The 24971-nt window shown below is 39.0% G+C and overlaps 1 protein-coding gene, 1 long non-coding RNA gene and 1 other non-coding gene across 5 annotated transcripts in view; 2 read left to right on the forward strand and 1 right to left on the reverse strand.

The window, feature by feature from the left end:
* Positions 1-16739, reverse strand: part of LOC105948197 — a 30383-nt gene extending 13644 nt beyond the window's left edge. Inside the window, exon 1 of the long non-coding RNA XR_001171598.3 lies at positions 16666-16739. This is a non-coding gene — a long non-coding RNA (uncharacterized LOC105948197). The remainder of the gene's footprint in view (positions 1-16665) is intronic.
* A 93-nt stretch (positions 16740-16832) lies between these two features.
* On the forward strand, positions 16833-24154 carry eif5 (eukaryotic translation initiation factor 5). Of its 3 annotated transcripts, XM_012968281.3 has the most exons (12): positions 16833-16922; positions 17100-17311; positions 18959-19238; positions 19325-19406; positions 19742-19914; positions 20547-20658; positions 20981-21105; positions 21209-21376; positions 21822-21983; positions 22115-22279; positions 22465-22608; positions 23055-24154. In XM_012968281.3, exons 3-12 carry the CDS (start codon positions 19167-19169, stop codon positions 23145-23147), a joined length of 1296 nt encoding a protein of 431 aa, XP_012823735.1. In that variant the 5' UTR covers positions 16833-16922; positions 17100-17311; positions 18959-19166; the 3' UTR covers positions 23148-24154.
* On the forward strand, positions 20814-20935 carry LOC116407412. Its single transcript, XR_004220318.1, has one exon. It is a non-coding gene; the product is annotated as a small nucleolar RNA SNORA28 (small nucleolar RNA).
* Positions 24155-24971: the final 817 nt, after the last annotated feature.

Consider the following 24971-nt stretch of genomic DNA (forward strand, 5'->3'; position numbering starts at 1 on the left):
AGTGGCATTGTGCAAATAGCCACTATGGGGTACCGTTTGTCCCAAGTTTATTATGTCTACAAGCATACATTCTGACACGAAAACCAATCCCCAGTACACAGAATGAATGTGTGGCCACATACACTGGTAAAAATATACAAAAGATGTATTTCTGAAGAATGAGAACAAAATCAGTTTGGTGCATAAAAGGATGTCATTACATTACAAACTCCATTATGTAAATTTTAGCAACAGAACCAGTTACCTGTATGTGTAAAGATACTTATAGAATGAATTATGTAAAACAAAACTTGGACTAAATATATAATGGTGTAACGGACTAGCATATTCCTGGCTAGATTTTCATGACAAAATACCGTATTTTTCGCCATATAAGATGCACTTTTTCTTCCCCAAAACTGGGGGGGGAAAGTTGGTGCGTCTTATACGGCGAACTGCGTCTTCCTCTATGTGCTGCGGCTCTCTGCTGCATCCTCGCTTTTATAAGGTTGCGCCCGTGCGTACTGACGTCACACGCACAGGGCGCAACCTAAAAGCACAGAAGCAGCTGGGAGCCGCGGCACAGAGAGGAAGACATCACGGGAGACGGAGGCCGCTGGGGGGAGGTTAGGGGGGAAATGGAAGGTGCTTGGGGACCCTGGGGGAAGCTGAAGAATGCTGGGGGTGCTGTGGGGGAACTGGAGGATGCTTGGAGGCCCTGGGGGATGCTGAAGGATACTTGGGGGGGCCCTGGGGGAAGCTGAAGGATACTTGGGGGGGCCCTGGGGGAAGCTGAAGGATACTTGGGGGGGTAGCTGAAGGATACTTGGGGGGGGCCTGGGGGAAGCTGAAGGATGCTTGGGGGGGCCCTGGGGGAAGCCTCATTATGTGCGAGCCTAGAGACAATTAACTTTATACAGTTGATATAAAATATTTTACTACAGTATTTGGTTCAGAATCTTTTATTTCTAGATTTCCCTCCTTTAAAATTGGGTGCGTCTTATATTCCGGAGCATCTTATAGGGCGAAAAATATGGTAGATGCTTGTGACAAATTAAGATTCTATAGAACAGAACTCATACTATCAACAAAATAAATACTTGGTTCCACAAAAGTGATAATATAAAATTATGTGAAACACTGTCATTCGCGTTATTGAACCAATAAGAAGCAAGCATAATCATTATCTTAAAACATGCAGATTTTAATTGGAGCCCATGTCCATTGGAGCCAAGCGACAGAAACCTTGTGTGTATGGGCAATAATGATCTGGCTTGATTGGAGATCTGGAACAATTGAGGGCTGACTGAAGGCAGAATGACAGGTAGTTACAAATTTACTGGCAAATACACTGCCGGTAAATTTGTAATCTTTACCCTGTAATTTAAATTTACACAAGTTTACATATTGCCTGTTTGCATTAATAGTCCAAATAAATTTGTAGATGATTGTTATGCTCCAATGTTTGGCCTCCTCGTAGCTGTAATATTGCACCAGTTAGCTCACTTAGCAGCTGTTTCACTGCTTTTGATAAAGCCACCATTGTAAAGAAATGGTAGTGGATAACTTACATGGCTACACTTATTATGTAGTTGTTGAACTATAGCTAACTAATGACTAAGAAACCACTTATAAAGGCCTACACATTGTACTATACAAATTGCTTGATAAATTCCAAGTCTCTAGAATGGCTGTATTATGTGGCTACATGGTGTTGGACTGGGGTGTCCAGGGTCCACCAGTGCTGCCACCCCAGTAGCCCCCACCTCAGTTGCCAACTGCTGTCAGCCTCCACCACCACCCTGTGTGCAATGTACCATCTACTTCCTCCTTACAGCCCCAATCAGGGGTGGAGCACCCAAAGTTTCTACGGGGAGTGGGCCTGGGTTAGCGGGGCCAACAGGGTTTTCCTGTTGCTACACCATTACTAAGAGACTGCTATAAGCTAACTGGTGCAATATTACACAGTAATAGGGGAGGTCAAACTTTGGGCCTAAAAATCATCTACAAAGCTGATTAGGGTCACAACTACAGCAGGGAAATTATGTGAAGTTTTGCAGCTTTACACTGTAGTGTAATGTGTGTGATTCTTTGGAGGGAGAAGCCTATTTTAGATGTTTGTAAAATAGTACTGTAATCACATGTATTTATAAGTGCCTTACATATACTGAGTTACATTGCTATAAATATCCATATAATATACAGTATTTATACATATCATATATAAATATCTGTTTGGTATATTTTAATATATACCGAGGAGTCCCTCACCCGTAAATTGTTAAAAGCTAATATTGGGGGGGGGGTTATTATGATGTAATTAAGATCTTGTGTTTTATTGACACAATAAAGTTTTGTTTTGTTTTCATTTATCAGGCTCATAAAGCTCATTATCAGGAGCAAAATTCATAGAAACTTTGCTATATCAGTTTTGTGACACAGCATCAGTACAGCAATATATTTTATCTAGCAGGCTAGAAAGTATCATCTGCACTAGGGATGGTCATGTGGGCAGAGCTGGCAGTGTTTTATCTTCCTAAATAAATCCTACAAACAAATCCTTGTGTGTGGGGGGGGGGAGGGGGGGTAAACACTTACCAATAAAAACAGTGGTAAGAAAGACAAATAAATGGTCTCCAATTAAAACCTGAATGTTATTGGTTAATGGATATGCTTGCTTCTTGTTAGTTTAGTAATTTCACCGACAGTTTTGTTTCACAGAATTCATTATCACTTTTGTGGAACGGAGTATTAATTTTTTCACAAAAAGAAAGAAAGATTGTCAGCGCTTAGTTTGCCTTTAAAAAATATAATTTTTACAAAAAATGAGGTTAGTACCACACTTTGGCCAAAATGTGTAAGCTCACGTGCCACATCAAGGCCCCTCATTGTACGTGAGTCCTACACTGTCTATTTTAATTGCATCACAGACTCAATGTCATTAAAGTCCCCCAGCAAACAACGTGACTGAGTAGTAAGACCCTGTAGCACCTACCTTTAGTTCAAAAAGGCTCTAGTGAAAAAGCAGGGAGCTTTTAAGCCCCAGCTCATTAGCATACACATGAAAGTGATTCATTAGTTTAAAGGCTACATAGCAGCTAGAAGCAAAATTTGCCTACAATTTGTACACAAAACACAGAAAGAAATCGCCAGTGCTCGGTCTAACCCATGCTGTAGTGTTGACCAGCTGCTAGAAACACACTTGTGCCAGCGCACGGTCTAACCCACATTCTGGAGTTGACCAGCTGCTATAAACGATAAAAAGCCATTATTTATACACAAAGAGAAAGAAAGATTGCCAGCGCTTAGTTTGCCTTTAAAAAGTATAATTTTTACAAAAAATGAGGTGTTAGTACCACACTTTGGCCAAAATGTGTAAGCTCACGTGCCAAGTCAAGGCCCCTCGTTGTACGTGAGTCCTACACTGTCTAATGACATTGAGTCTGTGATAAAGAGGCTGCTTTGCCTCGAAACGCTGCATCTTTTTCGCAAATAAAGATTCTTTAATAAGGAATTATTTTCCTCTAGCCCTGAGTGCCATTTTGCTTTTTGTTTTTCCACTGGTTTTTGTGAGGGTGCCGATCCCTCTGGCAGTGTGCACCGGGCGGTCAAACTTGGAGAGCTAGGGTGTGCGGTAAGGCCTCTGTTGTAACCCCCAGCAAACAACGTGACCCTGTTGCACCTACCTTTAGCTCAAAAAGGCTCTAGTGAAAAAGCAGGGAGCTTTTAAGCCCCAGCTTATTAGCATACACATGAGTATTAATTTTGTTGATAATATAAATTCTGTGCTACAGAATTTTCCCTTCTGTAACAAGCATCTATTTTGTCATGAAAATCTAGTTTGAAATATGCTTATCAATTATACCATTATATATTTTGTCCAAGTTTTGTTTTACATAATTCATTCTGCAAGTAACCGTACATATAACTGGTTCTGTTGTATAGTAACATAGTAAGTTGGGTTGAAAAAAGACATAAGTCCATCAAGTTCAACCATAATGCCTATATATATAGTCTATATATATAGCCTATATATAACCTGCCTAACTACTAGTTGATCCAGAGGAAGGCAAAAAAACCCATCTGAAGCCTCTCTAATTTGCCGCAGAGGGGAAAAAATTCCTTTCTGACTCCAAGATGGCAATCGAACCAGTCCCTGGATCAACTAGTACTAAGAGCTATCTCCCATAATCCTGTATTCCCTCACTTGCTAAGAATCCATCCAGCCCCTTCTTAAAGTTATATAATGTATCAGCCAGCACGACTGATTCGGGGAGGGAATTCCAGAACTTCACAGCTCTCACTGTAAAAAATCCTTTCCGAATGTTTAAGTGGAACCTCCCTTCTTCTAAACGAAGTGGGTGCCCTCGTGTCTGTTGGAAGGACCTACTGGTAAATAAAACATTAGAAAGGGTATTATATGATCCCTTTATATATTTATACATAGTTATCATGTCACCTCTTAAGCGCCTCTTCTCCAGTGTAAACAGACCCAACTTGGCCAGTCTTTCTTCATAACTGAGACTTTCCATACCCTTTACCAGCTTAGTTGCCCTTCTCTGGACCCCCTCTAACTCAATAATGTCCCGTTTGAGCACTGGAGACCAAAACTGAACAGCATATTCTAGATGGGGCCTTACCAGCGCTCTGTAAAGGGGAAGAATAACCCCCTCCTCCCGTGAATCTATACCCCTTTTAATACAGCTCAAAACCTTGTTTGCCCTTGCAGCTGCTGCCTGGCATTGCTTGCTACAGCCAAGTTTATTATCTACAAGGACTCCAAGGTCCTTCTCCATTAGGGATTTGCCTAGTGCAGTCCCATTAAGGGTATACGGGGCTTGCATATTTTTACATCCCAGGTGCATGACCTTACATTTATCCACATTAAATCTCATCTGCCACTTAGCTGCCCAGATTGCCAGTTGGTCAAGATCCTGCTGCAGGGATGTCACATCCTGGATAGAATTGACTGGTCTGCAGAGTTTTGTGTCATCTGCAAACACTGATACATTACTCATAATACCCTCCCCTAAGTCATTTATGAACAAATTAAACAAAAGTGGACCCAGTACAGAACCCTGAGGGACCCCACTGAGAACCTTACTCCAAGTAGAGAATGTACCATTAACAACCACACTCTGTACCCGATCCTGTAGCCAGTTTTCTATCCATGTGCAAACAACCTCACTAAGACCAATATGCCTTAGCTTAGAAAGCAGTCGTTTGTGGGGAACGGTATCAAATGCTTTGGCAAAATCCAAATAGATTATATCTACTGCATCCCCACTGTCCAGCTTCTTACTTACCTCATCATAAAAAGCAATTAAATTGGTCTGACATGACCTGTCCTTCATAAAGCCATGCTGATTACTGCTCATAATGGCATTCTCCACTACATAATTTTGTCAGAGGTCACCCCTATAGATTAGAGGAACAGAGCTTCCATTTGAAGCAGCGTAGGGGGTTTTTCACGGTGAGGGCAGTGAGGCTGTGGAATGCCCTTCCTAGTGATGTGGTAATGGCAGACTCTGTTAATGCCTTTAAGAGGGGCCTGGATGAGTTTTTGAACAAGCAGAATATCCAGGGCTATTGTGATACTAATATCTACAGTTAGTATTACTGGTTGTATGTATATAGTTTATGTATGTGAGTGTATAGATTGGTTAGTATAGGTTGTGTGCTGGGTTTACTCGGATGGGTTGAACTTGATGGACAATGGTCTTTTTTCAACCCTATGTAACTATGTACTATGTAAATGTGATCCCTTAACAAGCCTTCAAATAACTTGCCCACCACGGATGTCAAACTTGCAGGCCTATAATTGCCAGGCTGAGATCTTACTCCCTTTTTAAATATGGGAATGACATTCGCCTTCTTCCAATCCCTAGGTACCATACCTGATGAAAGAGAGTCTGAGAATATCAGAAACAAGGGCCACTGCAATTCTGCCCCTAGCTCTCTCAGTACCCGAGGGTGTATTCCATCTGGCCCAGGTGCCTTGTTTACATTTATCGTGTGTAACCCTTTAAGCACCATATCCTGTGCCAACCACTGTGTAGTTGGAGCTGAGGCAACAGTGCAGCTATTGGGTGGGACTTGTCCCACTGGCTCCTCTACTGTATACACAGAAGAAAAGAACTGGTTAAGCACATCTGCCTTTTCTGTATCCGCTGTAACCATATTGTTATTATAACTCAATGGGGCCACACCCTCAACCTGCATCTTTTTACTATTAATATACTTAAAAAACTTTTTGAGGTTAGTCTTGGCCTTGGCCGCGATGCGCTCCTCATTTTCTATCTTTGCCTTTCGGATTGCTGTTTTACAACACTTGTTATAGTGTTTATACTCATTAAACGCAGCTACTGTCCCCTCTGACTTATATTTCTTAAAAGCTTTCCTTTTTTTCCCTATTAACTTCTTTACCTCAGAGTTAAGCCACATAGGGTGATTCTTAACACTTTTTCTTATTAATGGAATAAATTGAGAACAGTAATGATTTAATATCATTTTAAATGACAACCATTTCTGCTCTGTGTTTTTATCAGAAAACATAATGCCCCAATCTATGCCCTGAAGCACTGCCCTTAAGGAGCTAAAATTTGCCTTCCTAAAATTCATTGTCTTTGTTGCCCCCGTGTAAATTTGTTTCCTGCACCAAACATCAAATGAAATAACATTATGGTCACTATTACCCATGGGTTCAACCACTTGCACATTTGCTATACGTTCTGGGTCCCAGTATAGATTTTATACATTTGTGAGACAGAATGGAGTTTGTAATTTAATGATATACTATTGTGAACAATATTGATTTTGTCCTCATTCTTCACTATAAATAAATGCTTTGTATATTTTTTACCAGTGTATATGGTCACACATTCATTCTGTGTACTATTTATTGTTTTGTGTAAACAGAATATATTTTTTTAGACAAATGACACCCCATAAGACACAGGCCTCCAAGCTCCATTTTAGAAGTAGGCACCCTCCCCTCCTGCCCCCTACCCCCTTAAGGCAAGCAATAAGGTCAAGGCTTGCTGTACATGTTATGTGATTCTTCCTAGTAGAATATGATGAACTATATACAGGTAAACCTAGCCAAGGGTTTTATAAGAAAGTCCGCTTCTACAGATAACTATACACTCTCATTGTTAAACAGAGCTCTCATTGTTAAACAGAGGCAAGGATTTTTCCATGTTAAATATTTCTAGGTCAGTCATAACTGTCTGGGTGAAAAATTGACCCTTATGGGTATATAGTCATGCAATTCAGCTCCTGCAATGATCCTTCTGATTCAAGATATATTTTTGTAGAAGTTGCCACAGGAAATCCAAAACTTAAAATGCATCAGTGAACACTGTCACCAATGGTGCTTCTTGTTGTTTCTAATTGTGTCATTTATAAAGCCTCTACCATTGGATCCAGCATTTACCAGTGTGCTACTGACATGCAGAGAAGGAGGTTGTAACAGCACTGTAGGGTTACAGTTACAAGCACATATGCTGAGAGTGGGTGGGTTGGCTGAAAAAAGTAGCATGGTGTTCAATGGGTGGATTAGTTATCCACATGAATGCATCTGTTGTATTATACAAAACCTGAACACTGAAGGCATTTCAGTCCTGTAATTACTGCTAGCTCCAGGCTGCCATTAACTACAGTAAACCCTTGTATGTTAGTATCCTAACTTATGCTATACATGTAACTGCAGTATAAAGAGGGTAGAGCATTTGATTTTTTAACATCTTGTTCTACCATGTTTAAAGTAGCATGTACAACCCAGTTTCCAAAAGAATTGGCACACTGAGTAAAATGTTAAGAAAAGAAATAGGATGATTTGCGAATCATTTTCTCAATCAGATTAGCAGGGCTCCCCCCGCTGACAGTCAGCTGCACAGTTGGGAGAGGAGGGCGGGGCTAGAGTCCCTACATCTTCTTTTCCCTACACAGCTCTTGGGACTGCTTCTCTTCCACAGAAGTTAAGTCCGAGTAGAGCTGCACAGGGATTGGATAGCTGGAGGGGAAGTTTGAACTTGTGCAGCTCTACTACAGGTCAGAACTATATGTAGGCAGAAGAGCCAGATGTCTATGGCACCACAATGGGGGGGGTGTCAGGCAGGTACCTCTCCTGTGCCCCCCCCCCCATGAAGTCACTGCGCATGTGTGTGTGCATGTGGGAAAGTAGCAGAACAGAGGGCAGTGCAGGGAAAACATTACACAGGGACCCCAGCCCACCCTCCTCACCTGAGTCTGTGGCTGACTGACAGCAGAGGGGGTCCGGCTATTATCTACCAAACTCTACACTGATCCATTGGTCGGGCAGGCCAGCCGTTGTTTACCCTTCACAGGCCGATGCGCTGCCGAATCGGTCCAAGGGACGGATATAGCAGCTACAATCGGCCCGTGTATGGCCACCTTAAAAATGATGAAAGATTGAAACGCTTCAGAAAGGTCAGTAGTCAACCAAAACAAGAACGCAGATTTCTCATCTGACAGACGCTACCCTGGCAAAAACAGGATACAGTGATGCACAGTTTGATACACTATTTTAAAATGAACAGCCAAATAGAAACGTGGCCATAATAAATACACTCTGGCACATGCAGAAATAGTTTTTGTGCATCTTACTACCTTTGATAGAACTGAAAACTTGCACATTAAAAAAAACATCCATTCAACTGAATAAGTATATGGTATGCCTTCAGGCTCCTGCTAGTAGCTTGGGGGTTAATTCTGGTGCTATCCAGTTTTCTTTGAAAAACAGACAGGTCGGGGTATCTTTTATGGAGTGCCATGCCACTATCTTTAATTAGTTCCCCAATGGTCCCTTGTGCCAAACCAAAGCACTACACATGAAGCCTAAGTATCCCTAATTGATGTAAAAATTTGAATGCATTATTTACTTTCGTATTAGATAGCCTTGGTTATATTTATATTGACTGCTGTTTATAAAAATGGGTGTTTGTATGTCAAACATTATGCAAGGTCAGAGCAGTTGGCTGTTTGCAAATAGCATGAACATACAAAGTGCTCTCCCTCTAAAGGTTGCTCCTAGTGACTAGCACCAAGGACTTATACACGGTGGCAGTGCCACTGTACAAACAATAGACACTGGCTGAGGAAATGGACCCAGTGGTCTGCGAAACAAATTCCAGATACTACTAAGAAGGAGAATGCATTGGGATTCCTTGTGTCGGATGTGCCAGACTGTGACTTGGGATTGTGAAACTGGTGCATCTTTACCCTGATCTGGGTTTTGATGTATGGAATTATATGTACACTGCATGAGTAGCCATTTGAAATGTTTTATGCTTCCAATAAATTCAATACATTATTATTACTTTATTATTTTTTCAATTTGTGTTTTTCAAATTATATTGGATTGATTGAGACGCATTAGCTTCTGTTATGAAGTGCAGTGGAACAAGAAGTGTTTTAGTAGATTCTGGCAAATGCCAGAGAGGCTGCTGTAATATACCCAGACAGTCACTATTTAAAGGGCTAGTGGGTTGTTTGGACCTCTGGGTAATAAACTTGCAATAGCCTATTTTGAATCCCAGTCAAGGTCTGACCTTCAATGCCCATCTGCTTATGACCACATTGGACATTTTCCCCAGGTAAAACATCTGAATTTCATATCCAAAAATACCTTTGTATTGAAGTCAATGTTAATCTCAGTGGGAAAAAAATCATTATTATTGCGTAAATGTGTGAAAATGCAGGAAAAGACAATCCCGTACAATTACCTTAGGCTTTGTGAAGGTCCCACCACACTTGAATAAGATACAAGTGATGAATTCCATATGTTTGAGCAGCATAATGTTTGGGGACTGGGCCCCCATGGGGTATGGGACCAGCTCAAACCCTAAGCTTGCCTGCAGCAAGTAGTAAACTGCAGAAGCGTGACGCCAGATGCATACAGAACATCCTGCAACCATCCGGGTCCCCAATGGTTGCGGGGTCTGCTGTATCCCATTTATGCCACTGAGAGAAAAGCTAGTGATTTTTCAAGAACATTTTAACTAAAGAATGAAAAAAGAAACATATAATTGTTTGTTCTCCAAGGACACAAAACAGTTAAGCTCAAGAGACCAATTCAGAGTTAACACCTAACCTAACACCTTCCCTCTCCTGGAAAAACTACACCAGAACGTTAGGACAACAATTTCTTATAAGACAACTGATTGAGCTTATATACAAACAAGTAGCGTCTCAGCAGTAAGGATTTATTTTTATCAGCCTAATCTCAGCCATCAGTGGGCAAATAATTTGGACAAGTCTCTCATTTAAAAGTACTGGCACACAGAAGATCATTATTCTTTAACTGCTTGAATCCACCATTGATATTTTCTTGAAAGGAATTTTGTTTTTTTGCACATGGAATTAAGCATTTGTCTTTTCACACTGGCATTAACTGAAGTGTAAAGAGTTTGTTTTCTTGCTTAAAAAGAGTAAAAAAAATTAGGGGGAGGGGGTCCTGTCTACCAAATAAAGGTGTGATTATTTAATTAAAACTCTTCCCAAGTGTGCAAGCACATTTCTCAGTGAGCTACACAATGGGGCACATTTACTAACCCACGAATCCAAATTGGAAAAATTCCGATTGGAAAACGAACATTTTGCGAATTTTTCGTCGCCTTTACGACTTTTCGGAAATTGTCGCGACTTTTTCGTTACCAATACAATTTGTGTGAAAAAATGCGAGTTTTTCGTAGCCATTACGATTCGCTCGTATCTTGTCGCGACTTTTTCGTATTGAGCGCTCGTAAGCGGGGGGCGGAACTTTCAGACTTAGCATGATTTTGGAAGCCTCCCATAGGACTCAATGGCACCCTGCAGCTCCAACCTGGCCCAAGAAAAGTCACCATACTGAAGCTTGAATGAATCCGAATCTTTCGTACTCGGCACGAAAGCTGCAAAAAAGTCGCGACTTTTCGCGCAAGTAGTAACGCTACGAAAAAATCGCAACATTTTGCGCAACATTCAGAATGGCTACGAAAAAGTTGCGACAATTTTCCGAAAAATCGCCAAATACCGATCATTACGAAAAAAACGCAATCGGACGCATTCGGCCCGTTCGTGAGTAAGTAAATGTGCCCCAATAAGTAAGCAAGCAAGCAACCAACCAGTAGAAGGAGCATTTTGTGGGAGTTATTATATCATATTTCACAGAGCTGTCAGCCTAAAGGCAACAGTTGTCGGGGGATCCTGCGGTGCACTGCAGTATGCTGCCAAAACATTTTCCTGGTACCCAGAAGTGACGTCACTTGCATGTGTGTGTTTTCAGAAGTGACATCACACACATTCACAAATGCCCAGCTGAAGCCAATACTCGCTCCCCGAACATGCGCAAATGCTTCAGAAGACGTCACTGACGTGGCCCATGCAGAATTTGACACAAACTTCGGGTGAATACTATTTGGTGATGGGGAAACTCCCAACAAAATGGGGGGGGGGGGGTCGACAGCTCTCTATATAATTTTAAGAACAAGTACTTGCTGTTTCATTTTACAGGTATGGGACTTATTAACCAGAATGCTCGGGACCTGGGGTTTTCAATAAGAGATCTTTCAGTAATTTGGATCTCCATACCTTAAGTCTACAAAAAATAATTTAATTTAAATGAATTAAACCAAATAGAATTGTTTTGCCTCCATTAACATCTTAGTTGAGATCAAATACAGGCTACTATTTTATTACTACAGAGAAAAAAAATGCAGTCTATGGGAGATGGCCTTGCCGTAATTTGGAGCTTTCTGGATACTGGGTTTCCAGATAACAGATCCCACATCTGTACAACTGAAAAATAAAAGTTTAAATCTTGCTATTTGTAGTATTTTCATGGAAATTTTGCCCCAAAACTTGCCAGTGAAGCAAGCAAGTAAATGGACCATTGAGTAGTTGTCAATAGTCCATTCACTAATTGGTCTAGGATTCAAAGTGGTGTGCCACACAGTTCTGTATTGTGCCCACTTTCATTTAATCTGTTCATTAATGACTTGGAGAAGTCCCAAATTGTGAAATTCTTTTCCTAAAGCAGATATATTAGATATATAAAAATAGGATGCTTTTTTAGCAAGTGAGAAAATACTGGGTTACTGACATAACTAATTTAACAAGAAGCACTACGTTTGCCTAGGTGCAGTAACCCATAGCAGCCAATCAGCGGGTAACATTTTCTTGTCACCTGTTTGAAAGCTAGGATAATTTTTATACAGGGTCTCATTCCACTTTTGAAGTAAAAAAAAAAAAAAAAAAAAAAGGAATGTACCCCACTCTGACCCAAAGTGGAATGGCTTTTGGTTTTTCTCTGTAATTATGTTAATTTATCTAAAAGGACTTAGAAAAAAGAGATCTATTGGAAAGGAGAGAAATAAAATGCCCATACTCATTCCATCAGTAGGGCCAATAGTAAATTAATGTATATATAAAATGCTCAAAAAAAAATTAAAACAGTTTAAGTCTAGAAAGACGACAACACTTCTGGTCAAAAAGAGTACCTGGCAAAATATGCAATGTAAATATTAGAAAGCAAGAGAAGCTTAATCATCTGAAAACTGAATAAAAGCCCTGCTGTGAAAGTAGGGAACCTGGTGTCAGCATGGCTAATACTCAAAACAACAAAAGCATGAGGTCAGGGAATTTATTCCAGGAACAGAGTAGTATTTTCAGCAGGTTTATTGAAAACAAAGGTCATTGCACAACATTTACACAAAATCAGGTAAGCATAAGTATCTTTTTTTTTTGTCCTGAAAGTAAAATGTAATGCTACAACAACCAAGGTTTATTTGAAATAATAATGATGACCATAAACTCAACGTAATGTCTTAACATGAGTCCTAAACAGTCCTCTGGATTCATGAAAGATTGAAATAAGCTTCAAAATGATTGGTAGAAAATGGCTGCTGTTCCAGTGTGGAGGTAAATCACAAACACAATAAAGAATATCTCTACTTGCAAGCTTGTTTCTTGAAGTTTAATATACTATTCTTTCGGCATCTTCTTGGCTGGCAATAACCAGTGACAGGCCAGCATACTGAGGGAAATAATATTTCATTATTGGAATGCACTGGTATTTGTGGCATAAGAAGTAAAAGTATTACCTGGACCTCAACCAGTGGAAGACATTGAATTCATTTCTACTTGGTATTTTTGGTGGGGAGGGAGATCAGATTCTTTGCAGCTTTCTATAGTGTAGTGCGGCTCACAGATTCAAAGAGCTTGAGGGGCTAGAGGGGCTTACGAAAAACAGACCACTCAATCCTCCTGAACTTTTTTGGATGTTACCTATATTTCTGGTGGGGGTGGAGCAGGGGTGAGGTCTGGGCGGAACAAGTGCAATGGCCAACTGTCACCCAGATTGAGATGTTTGAAGACTGACATCCACAAAAAAAATACCTTACTGATATATTTAATTTATTTATTTATATTGGGAAAAAGTCAATCACAGGTTTTTAGTTATTGCCAGGCTTATTGCCCAGTGTGACTAGTTTAAACATTCATCACACCGACTACTTTTTTAATTTTATTTTGGTGATTTTAGTGCATTGTTAAAAAATTGTACTGGGGTTGGTTGCTTGTTTCTGCCTGCAAAACTATTCACATAAAGCCATTTATATTCACTTTTATCATTGTAATTTGGCCTCTTTGCGTGCTACATAATTTTGTATTCCTATGCATATGGTGTATCAATTTATTTAGAAGACCCATAGCACTCATATTTATGTTTTACGCTTGTGCCTAAGGACAAAAGGTACTAAAAAATGCTCCCTTTTGAGGCGGTTTTCAGAAATTTTATAAGAAATGATGACATGCTAAACTTTGTCATTTGGTTGCTTGGAGTAGAAAGACATTATCCATTTAGAAATGTAGTGTAGTTTCCAAAAATATATGGCTTCCTGTGGTCATCTTATTGTAAGTATGAACATTTTTGGTGCAGAGATTTGATATTTTGGTATTGTTCTTCTGCGGGTTCTTAATATGTAGAAGTCTGCTTTCTCTTTCTTTACCCATTTATTAGTGGCCTAAATCTCACTCTAAATGTGAAATATCACATGCATGCCCAGACCTCTGCTATTCTTGGTGCTCAGTAATCTGGGACATTGCACTCCCTCCAAAGAATCAAATAGAAGAAAGGCAACTGGCATACAAAGCCAACTTTTTATTAAGTTTTAGGGGTGTGTCCCTTAGTTTTAATTATATTGATAACTAGCATGTTTTTTAATTTTTAAAAAAAATCTAAACCCTACATGGCCCAGAAGCAGCCCAGGGGACACAGATTAGTGATGTGAGGGGTGGAAATTGTGAGTGGAGATTTAAGCAACTATTGTGGGTTAGGTATGAAATTTGAGTGACCATTGCAGGTGGTCAGACTTATGATTGGCATTGTGTGATGGGAGGCCATTGTAGGCTCCACACAATTAGGTGTGTTACAATCACTTTATGAACTCAAGTAACTCCATAGCCATCTCCCTTGACATATTAAGATAAACTAATCTGACTGGGTATATTTGCAACAAGTGCCCTGAATAACTTGATACACATGAGAACCCACATGATTACCAGCTTGCATAGTGCAGTGCGCTTTAAAAGGGATTGACACTGACAAAACATATACAATGAATGTAGTATGAATTGCTGCTTAAGCAGAATTAATTTTGTGACATTCTATATTTTGGTTGTCCTTTTGATTGAATAGCATTGGAGCTAATAAATCATGTTAATAGTACAGGTATGGGACCCATTATCCAAAATGCTCGGGACCTGGGGTTTTCCAGATAAGAGACCTTTCTTTCAATTTTATAATATAATAAAAATAAATAATTTTGCTAAATGGTCTTGAGTGCTATATGTAGCTTCTATTTTGGCATGTCTTGAATGTTTAGTTAAAGTCTAAACCCTGCTGCATCTGAATTTTCCTTCAAAACAAAGAGCATCTCCAATGTAGAATATATTGAAGACAAGTGCCCCGGTTTCTGTATCAATCATGCTGAGTGAATTGGTGCAAAAAATAGGCTACTTGTATACTACACCAGAGACAGTACTTTCTGCATAGCAAGGCTTATCTTCTCTCACATGATGCTGCTGGGGCTGCTTTGCTGGCCTGTCAATATTGTTTACCCCACCCAAACAGGGCTGTCAGCTCACACCCCTGGTAAGGAAACAATTCAGAAAGGCTGGTACTTATTAAAAGCTTTTTTTCATTTATATATCTATATATATTTGTTTTCATTTTGTTTTTATGGGGTTGCTACTTGCCCTAAGTGTCACGAACACCAGCAACCAAAAATAGATATTTCAAAACTTAAGTTTTAATTATTAACATTTAATGAGAATAGATTTATTTAATGGGCAAAAAGGATATTTGCCCAGGGTCCAAAAGGACATGGGAAGGGGGCTGCCAACTTTTCCAGAAAAAAATACCAGCCTTCTTTTCTATTATAAACATTGGAATTAAGCATAATTTTTAACAGCCAGGTGGCAACCCTACATGGGAGCCCCACTGTGTTTTATGTGCAAACACTTTTCTGTAAAGCACCCCTTGAAAATGTTTTTTTGAATGAAATTCTAAGGGCTGGGGAGCCTGCCTTATTCAGTTTCTGCAGACCAGGTAGTTAATCTTGTAGTAAGTCAAATCAACTGGATGTGCTGTTTTTCTTGAAGGTGTTTCGTAGTTACTAGCAAAACACAACAAGTTCAGTTGATTTGACTTATTTCTACAAGATATACCAGGACATGTATGAATGAGAACCTTTACAGGCACAAGGGAGTTAAGCTTTTCTTAGCCCCACAAAACAATATTTAAGGACATGGAGAGGATTGATTCGGAAATATGCCCCGTTTCATCAAAGTCAAAAACCCTGATGTGAACATATGTGTATGAAGTGGAACTAGTGAAGCACAGCCACAAGTTTGTTGGGGTGGGGCTGAAGGGGCAAGACAGCCTTTGCTTAGTGACCCCCTTCCTGCTTGTGTGGGTCAGCATTATAAGTCATATATACAGGTATGGGATCCCTTATCCGAAACCCCATTATCCAGAAAGCTCTGAATTACGGAAAGGCCATCTCCCATAGACTCCATTATAAGCAAATAATTTCAATTTTATAAAATTATTTCCTTTTTCTCTGTAATTATAAAACAGAACCTCGTGCGTGATCCCAACTAAGATACAATTAATCCTTATTGGGGGCAAAACAAGCCTATTGGGTTTATTCAATATTTAAATGATTTTTAGCAGAGTTAAGTTATGGAGATCCAAATTACGGAAAGATCCCTTATCCAGAAAACCCCAGGTCCCGAGCATTCTGGATATTAGGTTCCATGCCTGTATTTTACGCACAACGCTGTTTTACAGCTAGTCTATTTCCTTGGGGACTCTCAATTCTCTCCCATTATCACTTCCAGAACACTGCATAACTAACTGGCATATTACAACCTAACAACCACACAGCATTTGTCGCCTAAAACAGATAGTGGCAAACAACAATATATAAAAGATTGAAAATCAACATTTTGAAAGAACACTATCCACGCCGTACTACAAGTAGTAATTAGAAGTGAACTACCCTGTGTGACAGAATGCAAAGCAACATGCCTTTCTACTCTCCAACCCCCTTGGGAAAAGTAGCCTAAGAGAGCCACAGGTCCCTACCTATCGCCATTGCAAACACGTCTCTCTATCACTACCTCGTGATCCAGCTCTTTCTCGCCTCCTCCCACTTGAAATTATCGCGAGCTCTCCGCCTACAGACCTGCTGCTATTGGCTAAAGTCATTAATAAGCACTTGCTGTGACCAATCAGCGGTAGGGGAAGTGTACCATGTGTATAGCCTATTGGCAGCCTGCAGATCAGCGCCACACCCACAGACACTCTCTGCGCGGGGAGGGGGTAAAGATCAACTCTCTGCGCTTTTCGTGCTAGAGACAGCTAGAAGCTTTCTGAGGTGAGTGATGAGTCAGTGTGGCCCTAAGTTTATACCCTGCATCGAAACAGCTGCTTTCATTTGATTAGTTAAAGACTTAATTATTAATTAACAACGTCTTTAACCCATTCGGTGCTAAGTAGTTGCGCAGTTCGCGCTAGCTCTCACTTGCTGATCATCATGTGTTGTTTTTTCTAGATCCCCCGGCCGGAGGGTGTCTCCTGTTTTGTTGCTTATAATTTGGAGCTTTCTGCTGGTGTGTTGGCCAGCGTCGTGCTGTGCCGTCTCCACCACCGCCGCCCCAACCAGCGCACTGTGTGTGTACATCGTAAAGACGTTTTATCCTGCCTTCCCGTTCATCGCACCCAGGGCGAGCAGCGTTGTGTTTATGTCTTTATTGGACGAAAACGGTAAGTACCCTCGGGCTGCGTTGCATATGTTACAGGTGGAGCACGGTCGCTACATAAGCAGTGTGGGGCTCCATTAGTCGACGAATGAAAACGAAAAAAACAGCAGGAGGCTATTAGCCTTACATTGAGGGCTGAAGGTTGCTAGTCCCTCGGTTAAAACACGGCTGTACAGCAAGCTATGGGGCTGGGAATTGCAACATGCGACAATACCACTGTTCTGGACTCTGTGTTGGGCGACTTCAAGGTCTTTGTCGAGGAATTTGTCCGCACCGACCGGAAGGCTAATGGGGAGGGGGAGTGCTACGTTCGCCCTAATGTAGGCCGCAGCGGGATGTTGATGTAAAATGGCTGCCGTGCCTCGTGACTTCAGACGTGACGCATTTTGCAGCCGGCGGATACGGGGCCTCCCGGGCAAACTGAAGTGGGGCTTATAAGTGGGTGGGTTGAGAACATGCTTTTAGTGGCGGAAGAGGGGTGATATCGTCAAGGTGGGTTGTGGGTATAAAAGATAAGGGGTGGGAGAATTTGGGAAGTGTGCGCATGCGTGGCCGCGATTCCAGGACTGACTCAGTGCTGCAGTTGTGAGTCATCCGGAGCAGCTGGCCCTCCGCTCCCCCAGAGCTGCCTTTTTACTCATGTCTGTTTTCTTTAACCCCTATAGTCCTTGGTGAGTTACCTGGTTTCTGACGCCTCCCAAGGGCTTATGGCTCACCTATTACAATTAGTCCCATCTGCTCATATGTAAACATTGTTTTAACTCCTCGAGACTGGGCCACTGCTTTAACACATTGAAACTCTTATAAAGCTAAGTTGTAGTTAAGGAAAGACTTATTTCCTTTTTTTTTGTAATCTCAGAAAGTTTTTCATTTTAATTCTATAAGGTTTTACATTAGGATAGAGATAATATAAATAATATATATATATATATATATATATATATATATATATATATATATATATATATATATATATATATATATATATATATATATATATATATATATATATATATATATATATATATATATATATATATAGTGTCTTTCAAAATAGTGAAAGCAGTATCTTTCTGGGTGTTCTGCAATTCTGGTTCTGACTCCTGGAACAATATAGCATCATTTGATTATCAGACCAACAAACTGGAACTTTTTCTCAACAGCTTTTTGAATTATTTTAGACTGGGGAAAATTGCTTGGCATTGTTTCTTTCATTATTCAAAAAAAGTTAGTTTTTTTTCTTTACCAAATTAAAGAGGCAGTATATCCTCTGGTTCAGTAAATAAGGCTTATGAACAAAATTTCTGCCTATTGTTATAATCATGAAAAATCTGGTTTATTTCTGAGCAGGTCCCCTTCCTTCACCCACTACTGTGACTTTTCTTAGCAGGAGTCTGTTGTGCAGGGAAATAATTAGTGCATTGGTACTCTGCCTTGCAAGGACCCAACATTGAGTAGCTTAATTTTACCTGTTTTGCTAAAGAAATTTACAAAAACTTTGCTGCAGTGCAAGACCTTTTCATTGAAGTCATGTTAAAAAAGGGGTATACTACCATAGTAGTGCAGTACATAATGTCTATAAGGCCTTTTTAAGTTGTGTTTTTTTTAATTTGTTTTTCTGATGTGTTATATTTTTGTACCTCCTCTGCAGAGCTGTTGCGCAGCCATTGGTACCTGTATTGGGGGAACATAGCATACAAGCAGGACGCTTGCAGCCTCGGTGGCGAAATTATTTTCATGTCAGAGACCGAGAACTCTTGCAGTCGTTTATGTCATCCAGTCTTCTCCAGACAGAAGATACCAAAAAGTTGCAATCAAAGACCATTTCTCGTTATTGAAAGGGCTAATAATAAACCAAAATGTCTGTCAATGTCAACCGAAGTGTTTCCGATCAGTTCTATCGGTACAAAATGCCCCGTTTGATTGCTAAGGTAATGTATCTATTTGTATTTTGCAACAAAGTCTTAAAATAAGTTATTCTACTTGCCATGCTCATTGGTTTCCTTATTTCTTACAGGTAGAGGGCAAAGGAAATGGAATAAAGACAGTAATAGTCAACATGGTTGATGTTGCAAAGGCGCTTAATCGGCCTCCAACCTGTAAGTTGAATTTGCAGTAGTGCTTTACCTTCTTGTATACAGTTATGTGTAATCGACTTCTATATTTTAAATCCACTGAAATGCTCTGTCCTTGTTTTTACATTTAATGCTAATGTTTACTCTACAGAGCTGTAGTCTGTGTGACAGGTTTGTATTTTTTGACTGCTGAAACATGTTAGTGAGTTGTAGATATCTGATTTGATGCTTATATTACACACAAGTTTTGGGCAGCCATGACCCTGTTTGTGTTTGCTTGGGCCAATAATGTCTTGTCTTGGAGGACCACTTCCAGTCTATGTATTCATTTTGTGTATTTATTTTTTTTTTTTTCCAAGATCCCACCAAATATTTTGGTTGTGAGCTGGGAGCACAGACCCAGTTTGATGTTAAGAATGACCGTTACATTGTCAATGGCTCTCATGAGGCAAATAAGCTGCAAGATATGTTGGATGGATTTATTAAAAAGTTTGTTCTGTGTCCTGAATGTGAGAATCCTGAAACTGATCTGGTAAGAATTCATGTATTCCACATATATTTATCATTTCAATTTCTATCTAGTACTGCAGATGCCTTTTAATATTTGTGGAAGCCTGATATTTCATGAGGCATGGAACATATTGAGCTATTGACCCTAAAGAGGTCAACATTGTGAATGTGCAAATCTTTCAACACGGTTTTTACTTGAATGTGGTGATATTCAATTTAATATTTTTTGTATCTGGAGTTAAAATACAGCACTGCCAGTCTGTGCTTGAACATTAGTAATTTGACATGCATGTTACCTACTGCATTATAACAGGATAAAGGTATGATTTGTAAGGGTGTAGGCACATGGGTTTTTAGCAGTGATGTGTGGTTTTTATCAATACTAATGACAGACTTCTGTCTGATTTGGACACTTTTTTTAGAATATGTTCTGTTGTGAGCCTAAAAGTACAATAATAGCCTTGAATGTTGGAACAATTAAGTTTTTTTACGTGCAGTGTATGGTAACCTGGGGAGGTGTCTGGTTTAGTGGGCCTCTTCTTGGATAGGGTTGCCCACCCGCTTAATTCGAATTGGGCCAATAACGCCTACCTTCGGTGTATGGACACCTTTTATTTGTTTGAGGTCTAATTTGACATCTAATGTTTTTTTCAGCATGTCAATCCTAAGAAGCAAACCATAGGCAATTCCTGTAAAGCCTGTGGCTACCGAGGCATGCTGGACACTAACCATAAACTCTGTACCTTCATCCTCAAAAACCCACCAGGTAAATCTTCTTTTCTAGGCACATCAAACCTTTTAATACAGTGACACTTCTCTCACACAGCCAATTTTCTAGGAAAGACTATATTCTGATTTTGTAACACAAGTTACTTTAATTGGTTGTTTGCTTTTGCCATATCAAGTTTAAAAATAAATTGCAAGCAACACTCTGTGGCAAATGTTAAAGTCTTTTGCCCCAATTTTCGCTTGCTAGATAAAACAAGCTTAACCTATTCCAGTAATTTCTTTGTGAGATATACTGTTATATAAGCTTGAACATGTTTTAAGATGAAAGTACTGATCTTATGTTTTGTCTTTTTGTAAAGAGAATACAGACAGCAATGCAGGCAAAAAGGAAAAGGACAAGAAAAACAGAAAGGGCAAAGAGAAAGAAAATGGTTCTGCAGCAAACGAGTCCCAAGTTCTAACAGAGCTTAGTCCTCCACGTGTGGTAAGCACTTTTTCAGTAATCTTAGTTTGTGTTGCAAGGGTGTTTTAATATGAAGTGAAGCTTGTTTCTCTAACATTGATATCCTTGTAATAATTTTCTTAAGGATGCGGATGAGGAAGATGATGATGAAGACTGGGGAGAGGACACAACCGCAGAGGCTCAGAGACGTAGAATGGAAGAAATAAGCGAGCATGCTAAAAATCTTACGCTTAGTGAAGACTTGGAAAAACCAGTTGAAGACAGAGTAAACATTTTATTTGACTTTGTTAAGGTAAGGTTTTGGTGTAGTGTGCATGGAACTAATAGGGTAATACTTCGTTATTACTGGTGTTACTAGGGTAATGCATTTATATGCCGGTACAACCACTAAAACAATGTAGGAGTACTTATGTAATGAAGGAACTTATGTAAAGTTGAGATTTCACTGTATTTGTAAATGAAATTGATTTTGAGGATATTTGTCTTTCTGGTTTCACTTCTTTTATTAGCTATTTCATTTAAAAATTACTTTAAAAACATTAAAAATGAAATTTTTGTAAACTTGCTTATTATGGAAGACAATTATGTTGATCCTCTGTAATACTTCCTCAGCAGAAAAATATATACTTTAAATTTTTTTTTTTTATCAACTGTATGATTTTTTTTTTTTTTAATTTCAATGTGTCCAAAGGATTCATATTACAGACATATTTAGAGGCTTTTTTTCCCTTCCATAGAAAAAGAAGGAAGAGGGTGTAATTGATTCATCTGACAAGGACATTTTGGCTGAAGCTGAAAGGCTTGATGTTAAAGCAATGGGACCTTTGGTTTTATCTGAAGTTCTTTTTGATGACAAAATCAGAGACCAGATCAAGAAATACAGGCGTCATTTCCTCCGGGTCAGTATGTTGACTGTATTTGTAGAATACTCGGCACTTGACAGTGAGCAAGATAGTCTTTTAAAGTTGTTTTATGTAAGCTTATAGGAAGGTATTGCATATTAAAAGGCCCTTTTGTTTTACTTTTACAGTTTTGCCACAACAACAAAAAAGCACAGAGGTACCTACTACATGGATTTGAGTGTGTTGTAGATATGCACCAGTCACACCTTCTTTCAAAAATACCACATATCTTAAAGGAAATGTATGATGCAGATCTCCTTGAAGAGGAGGTTATTTTCAGCTGGGTTGAAAAGGTAAGAACTTCTTCTTCCATTAAAGTTGGGGTTACAGTTTCGGTCTGTTTGGAGAGCCTACACAATTGCAGTTATGAACAAGTGTCATCTGGGTGTTTTGACAATGTATGAAAAAGGAAATGGGATTGTGTTGCTTGCTTATGTACTGTTATTACATGCCATAACCCCCCCCTTTTAACTTTCAGCCTTCAAAAAAGTATGTTTCTAAAGAGCTTGCCAAAGATATCCGTGCTAAGGCAGACCCATTCATCAAATGGCTCAAGGAGGCTGAAGAAGAGTCTTCTGGTGATGATGAGGAGGAGGAGGAGGAAGATGATGAGAATATAGAGGCAAGCATATGTTTTCAGTATTTTATATGAATTTTTTGATTCTAAAATATAAAGCACATCTTGTGCACACAGAAACTGTACAGGACCACTTATCTGGAAACCCATTATCCAGAAAGCTCCGAATTACGGAAAAGCCATGTCCCATAGACATTTTAACCAAATAATTCACATTTTTAAAAATGATTTCCTTTTTCTCTGTAATAAAACAGTACCTTGTACTTGATCCCAACTAAGCTATAAGTAATCCCTATTAGAGCAAAAACAATACTATTGGGTTTAAATAAGTAGAAATATATTAACAATACAATACAACAATATATACTTGAACATAACTATTTTTTAGGTGCTGAGTTAGCTTCATGGGGAAGGGCCCCCTTGTTTTAAGTATACATTTTAACTGTACTAATAACTGACTTTTTTTTTTTTTCTTTCCCCCCTTTTAATAGGTTGTATATTCAAAGACTGTGAGCGTTCCTAAAGTGGAGTCTGTGAAGTCACCTGTTGATAAAGATGACGACATTGATATTGATGCCATTTAAAGTGGATAATCTTTAAGCATTGGTTTAGTGTATGCTTCTGCATTTTATGCCTAAAGTGCAACATGTATATGTTCAAGCTGTGATGGCTTAACATCATGCTACACTTCCCCCCCCCTTTTTTTTTTTTTTTTTTTTTCCCGTATGCTAAAAATTATTTCTACAAAACTGGTCTTCAGTCACAAAGCTATTTAAAGGGGTGCATACAGAATTGAACAAACTTAGTTTTGTCTACAGCATGTCATTTTTTTAAAATTTAGTGTTTGATGCACATTGATACAGTTGTGAATAAAGGTTTTTGGGCTTTTTTGGTCATGGCAGTTCTGATTCATTTACTTAATGCTGTAAATTTGTTTGAATAATGAAAATGCATATTTTGAAAAATGGCTAAATTTGCTTGGGTTTATAGAATTATTATTTTTTTTTAAACCATAACCAATCACTAAAAATGTTTAACTAAATTTTGAAAGCAGTAATACTTTTTTGCAAATAAGACCAGCGCTATACTATGCATTTTGATTACCACAGTCTCTTGTTCAAGAAAATAGATGTATGCAGAAACACTGCTTTTATGAATATTAGACTTAGTTTTTCTTTGGTAATTCCTCCAGTGGCCAGTCACTTGTGCTTCTCAGTGACAGCAATTGTTAAAACTATTTGATTGTCTATATAACTGATTATATGTTTTATGTATTAAAATATATACAATTGAAGCCATTAAAATAAAATATTGTTGCTTATTGTTCTAAGGTACATAGTTTGCACCTTATGGGGTTTTATATAAAGTGCAGCCCTGCATTTTAAGTGATATGCACCTGTCACCAGGCAAGACAAAGCACTTTGAATGGGTTTGGGGGGTAGATTTCTAGCATTCTGTCTGCTTCCCATGGAGTAACAACACTAATGGCTTATTTTTCAGGTTTTGATTGTAAATCTAAATCAAATTTGCATATTGAATGGTCACTTATTAATAAGAAACTCATATGAATAAACTCTTGTCTTGAATTTTACGTTTACAAGCTCAAATTCAGAGTTTGAGAGTATGGCTTGGCTTTGCCTATGACAACTTTTATACAAACTTGCGGGTTTCAGGTTTTTCTTTTTTCAAGTGGCATTACCTTGAATGAGTAACTAAAGGTAATGCCACATGAGATTACCTTTTAATTGAATGTTTAACTATATCCACAAGAAATGTAGAGGCATAGCCACTCTCCTGAGTAAGGGCAGTCTGGTTGTATAAAACATCATGGCCAATAAGCTATTATATATGAGAGAATCTCCAGAAGAATGTAAATTCATTTTAAGGAGTTCTATTCCTTGATCACCTTTAATCACTCCCTGCCTTTGTCTAGTACGAGTCTGTTCAAACATCCTGCCACTAAAGCTTTTTGTCTAACATACCTGATGGGCAGATTATAAGATCGCTCTCAATCTGTTTCATTTTACTTAAGTAAAACTTTTTAAGTTATCAAAAATTTTAGTAAACTCTAATACAAATACATCTGCTAGGAAAGGCCCCCTCCTCCAAAAGATGATTACTACCCATCAAAATCTGACACCTGCATAAAAACACATATTAATGTGAGAGGGATAACAAAGGGTAACTTGATTATTTCCAAAATGTAGTTCCAACTTTAAAGCAGTAGCAACTGTATTTGACCAAATGTTAGCATGAGGCATAATTTTTCTTATATATTCCACGATCTGCTGGTTTACTGTACAGATGTTGGTGCATCGGTAAAATAACCCTAAATAACCGCACACCAAGGGAAATACAACCAATTTTATAAAGAAACAGTACCAGTGAGATTCAGAAAAAAGGCTTCT

Source organism: Xenopus tropicalis, chromosome 8, assembly GCF_000004195.4.
Source record: "Xenopus tropicalis strain Nigerian chromosome 8, UCB_Xtro_10.0, whole genome shotgun sequence".
Classification (NCBI taxonomy): Eukaryota; Metazoa; Chordata; class Amphibia; order Anura; family Pipidae; genus Xenopus; species Xenopus tropicalis.

What these genes read in the sequence shown, in the direction of transcription:
- eif5 (XM_012968281.3), top strand. Translation starts at nt 19,167, where the DNA reads ATGTCTGTCAATGTCAACCGAAGTGTTTCCGATCAGTTCTATCGGTAC. An exon ending in AGAATCCTGAAACTGATCTG is followed by an intron (nt 19,915 to 20,546) that starts GTAAGAATTCAT and finishes TGTTTTTTTCAG; the next exon opens with CATGTCAATCCTAAGAAGCA. An exon ending in ACAGGCGTCATTTCCTCCGG is followed by an intron (nt 21,984 to 22,114) that starts GTCAGTATGTTG and finishes TTACTTTTACAG; the next exon opens with TTTTGCCACAACAACAAAAA.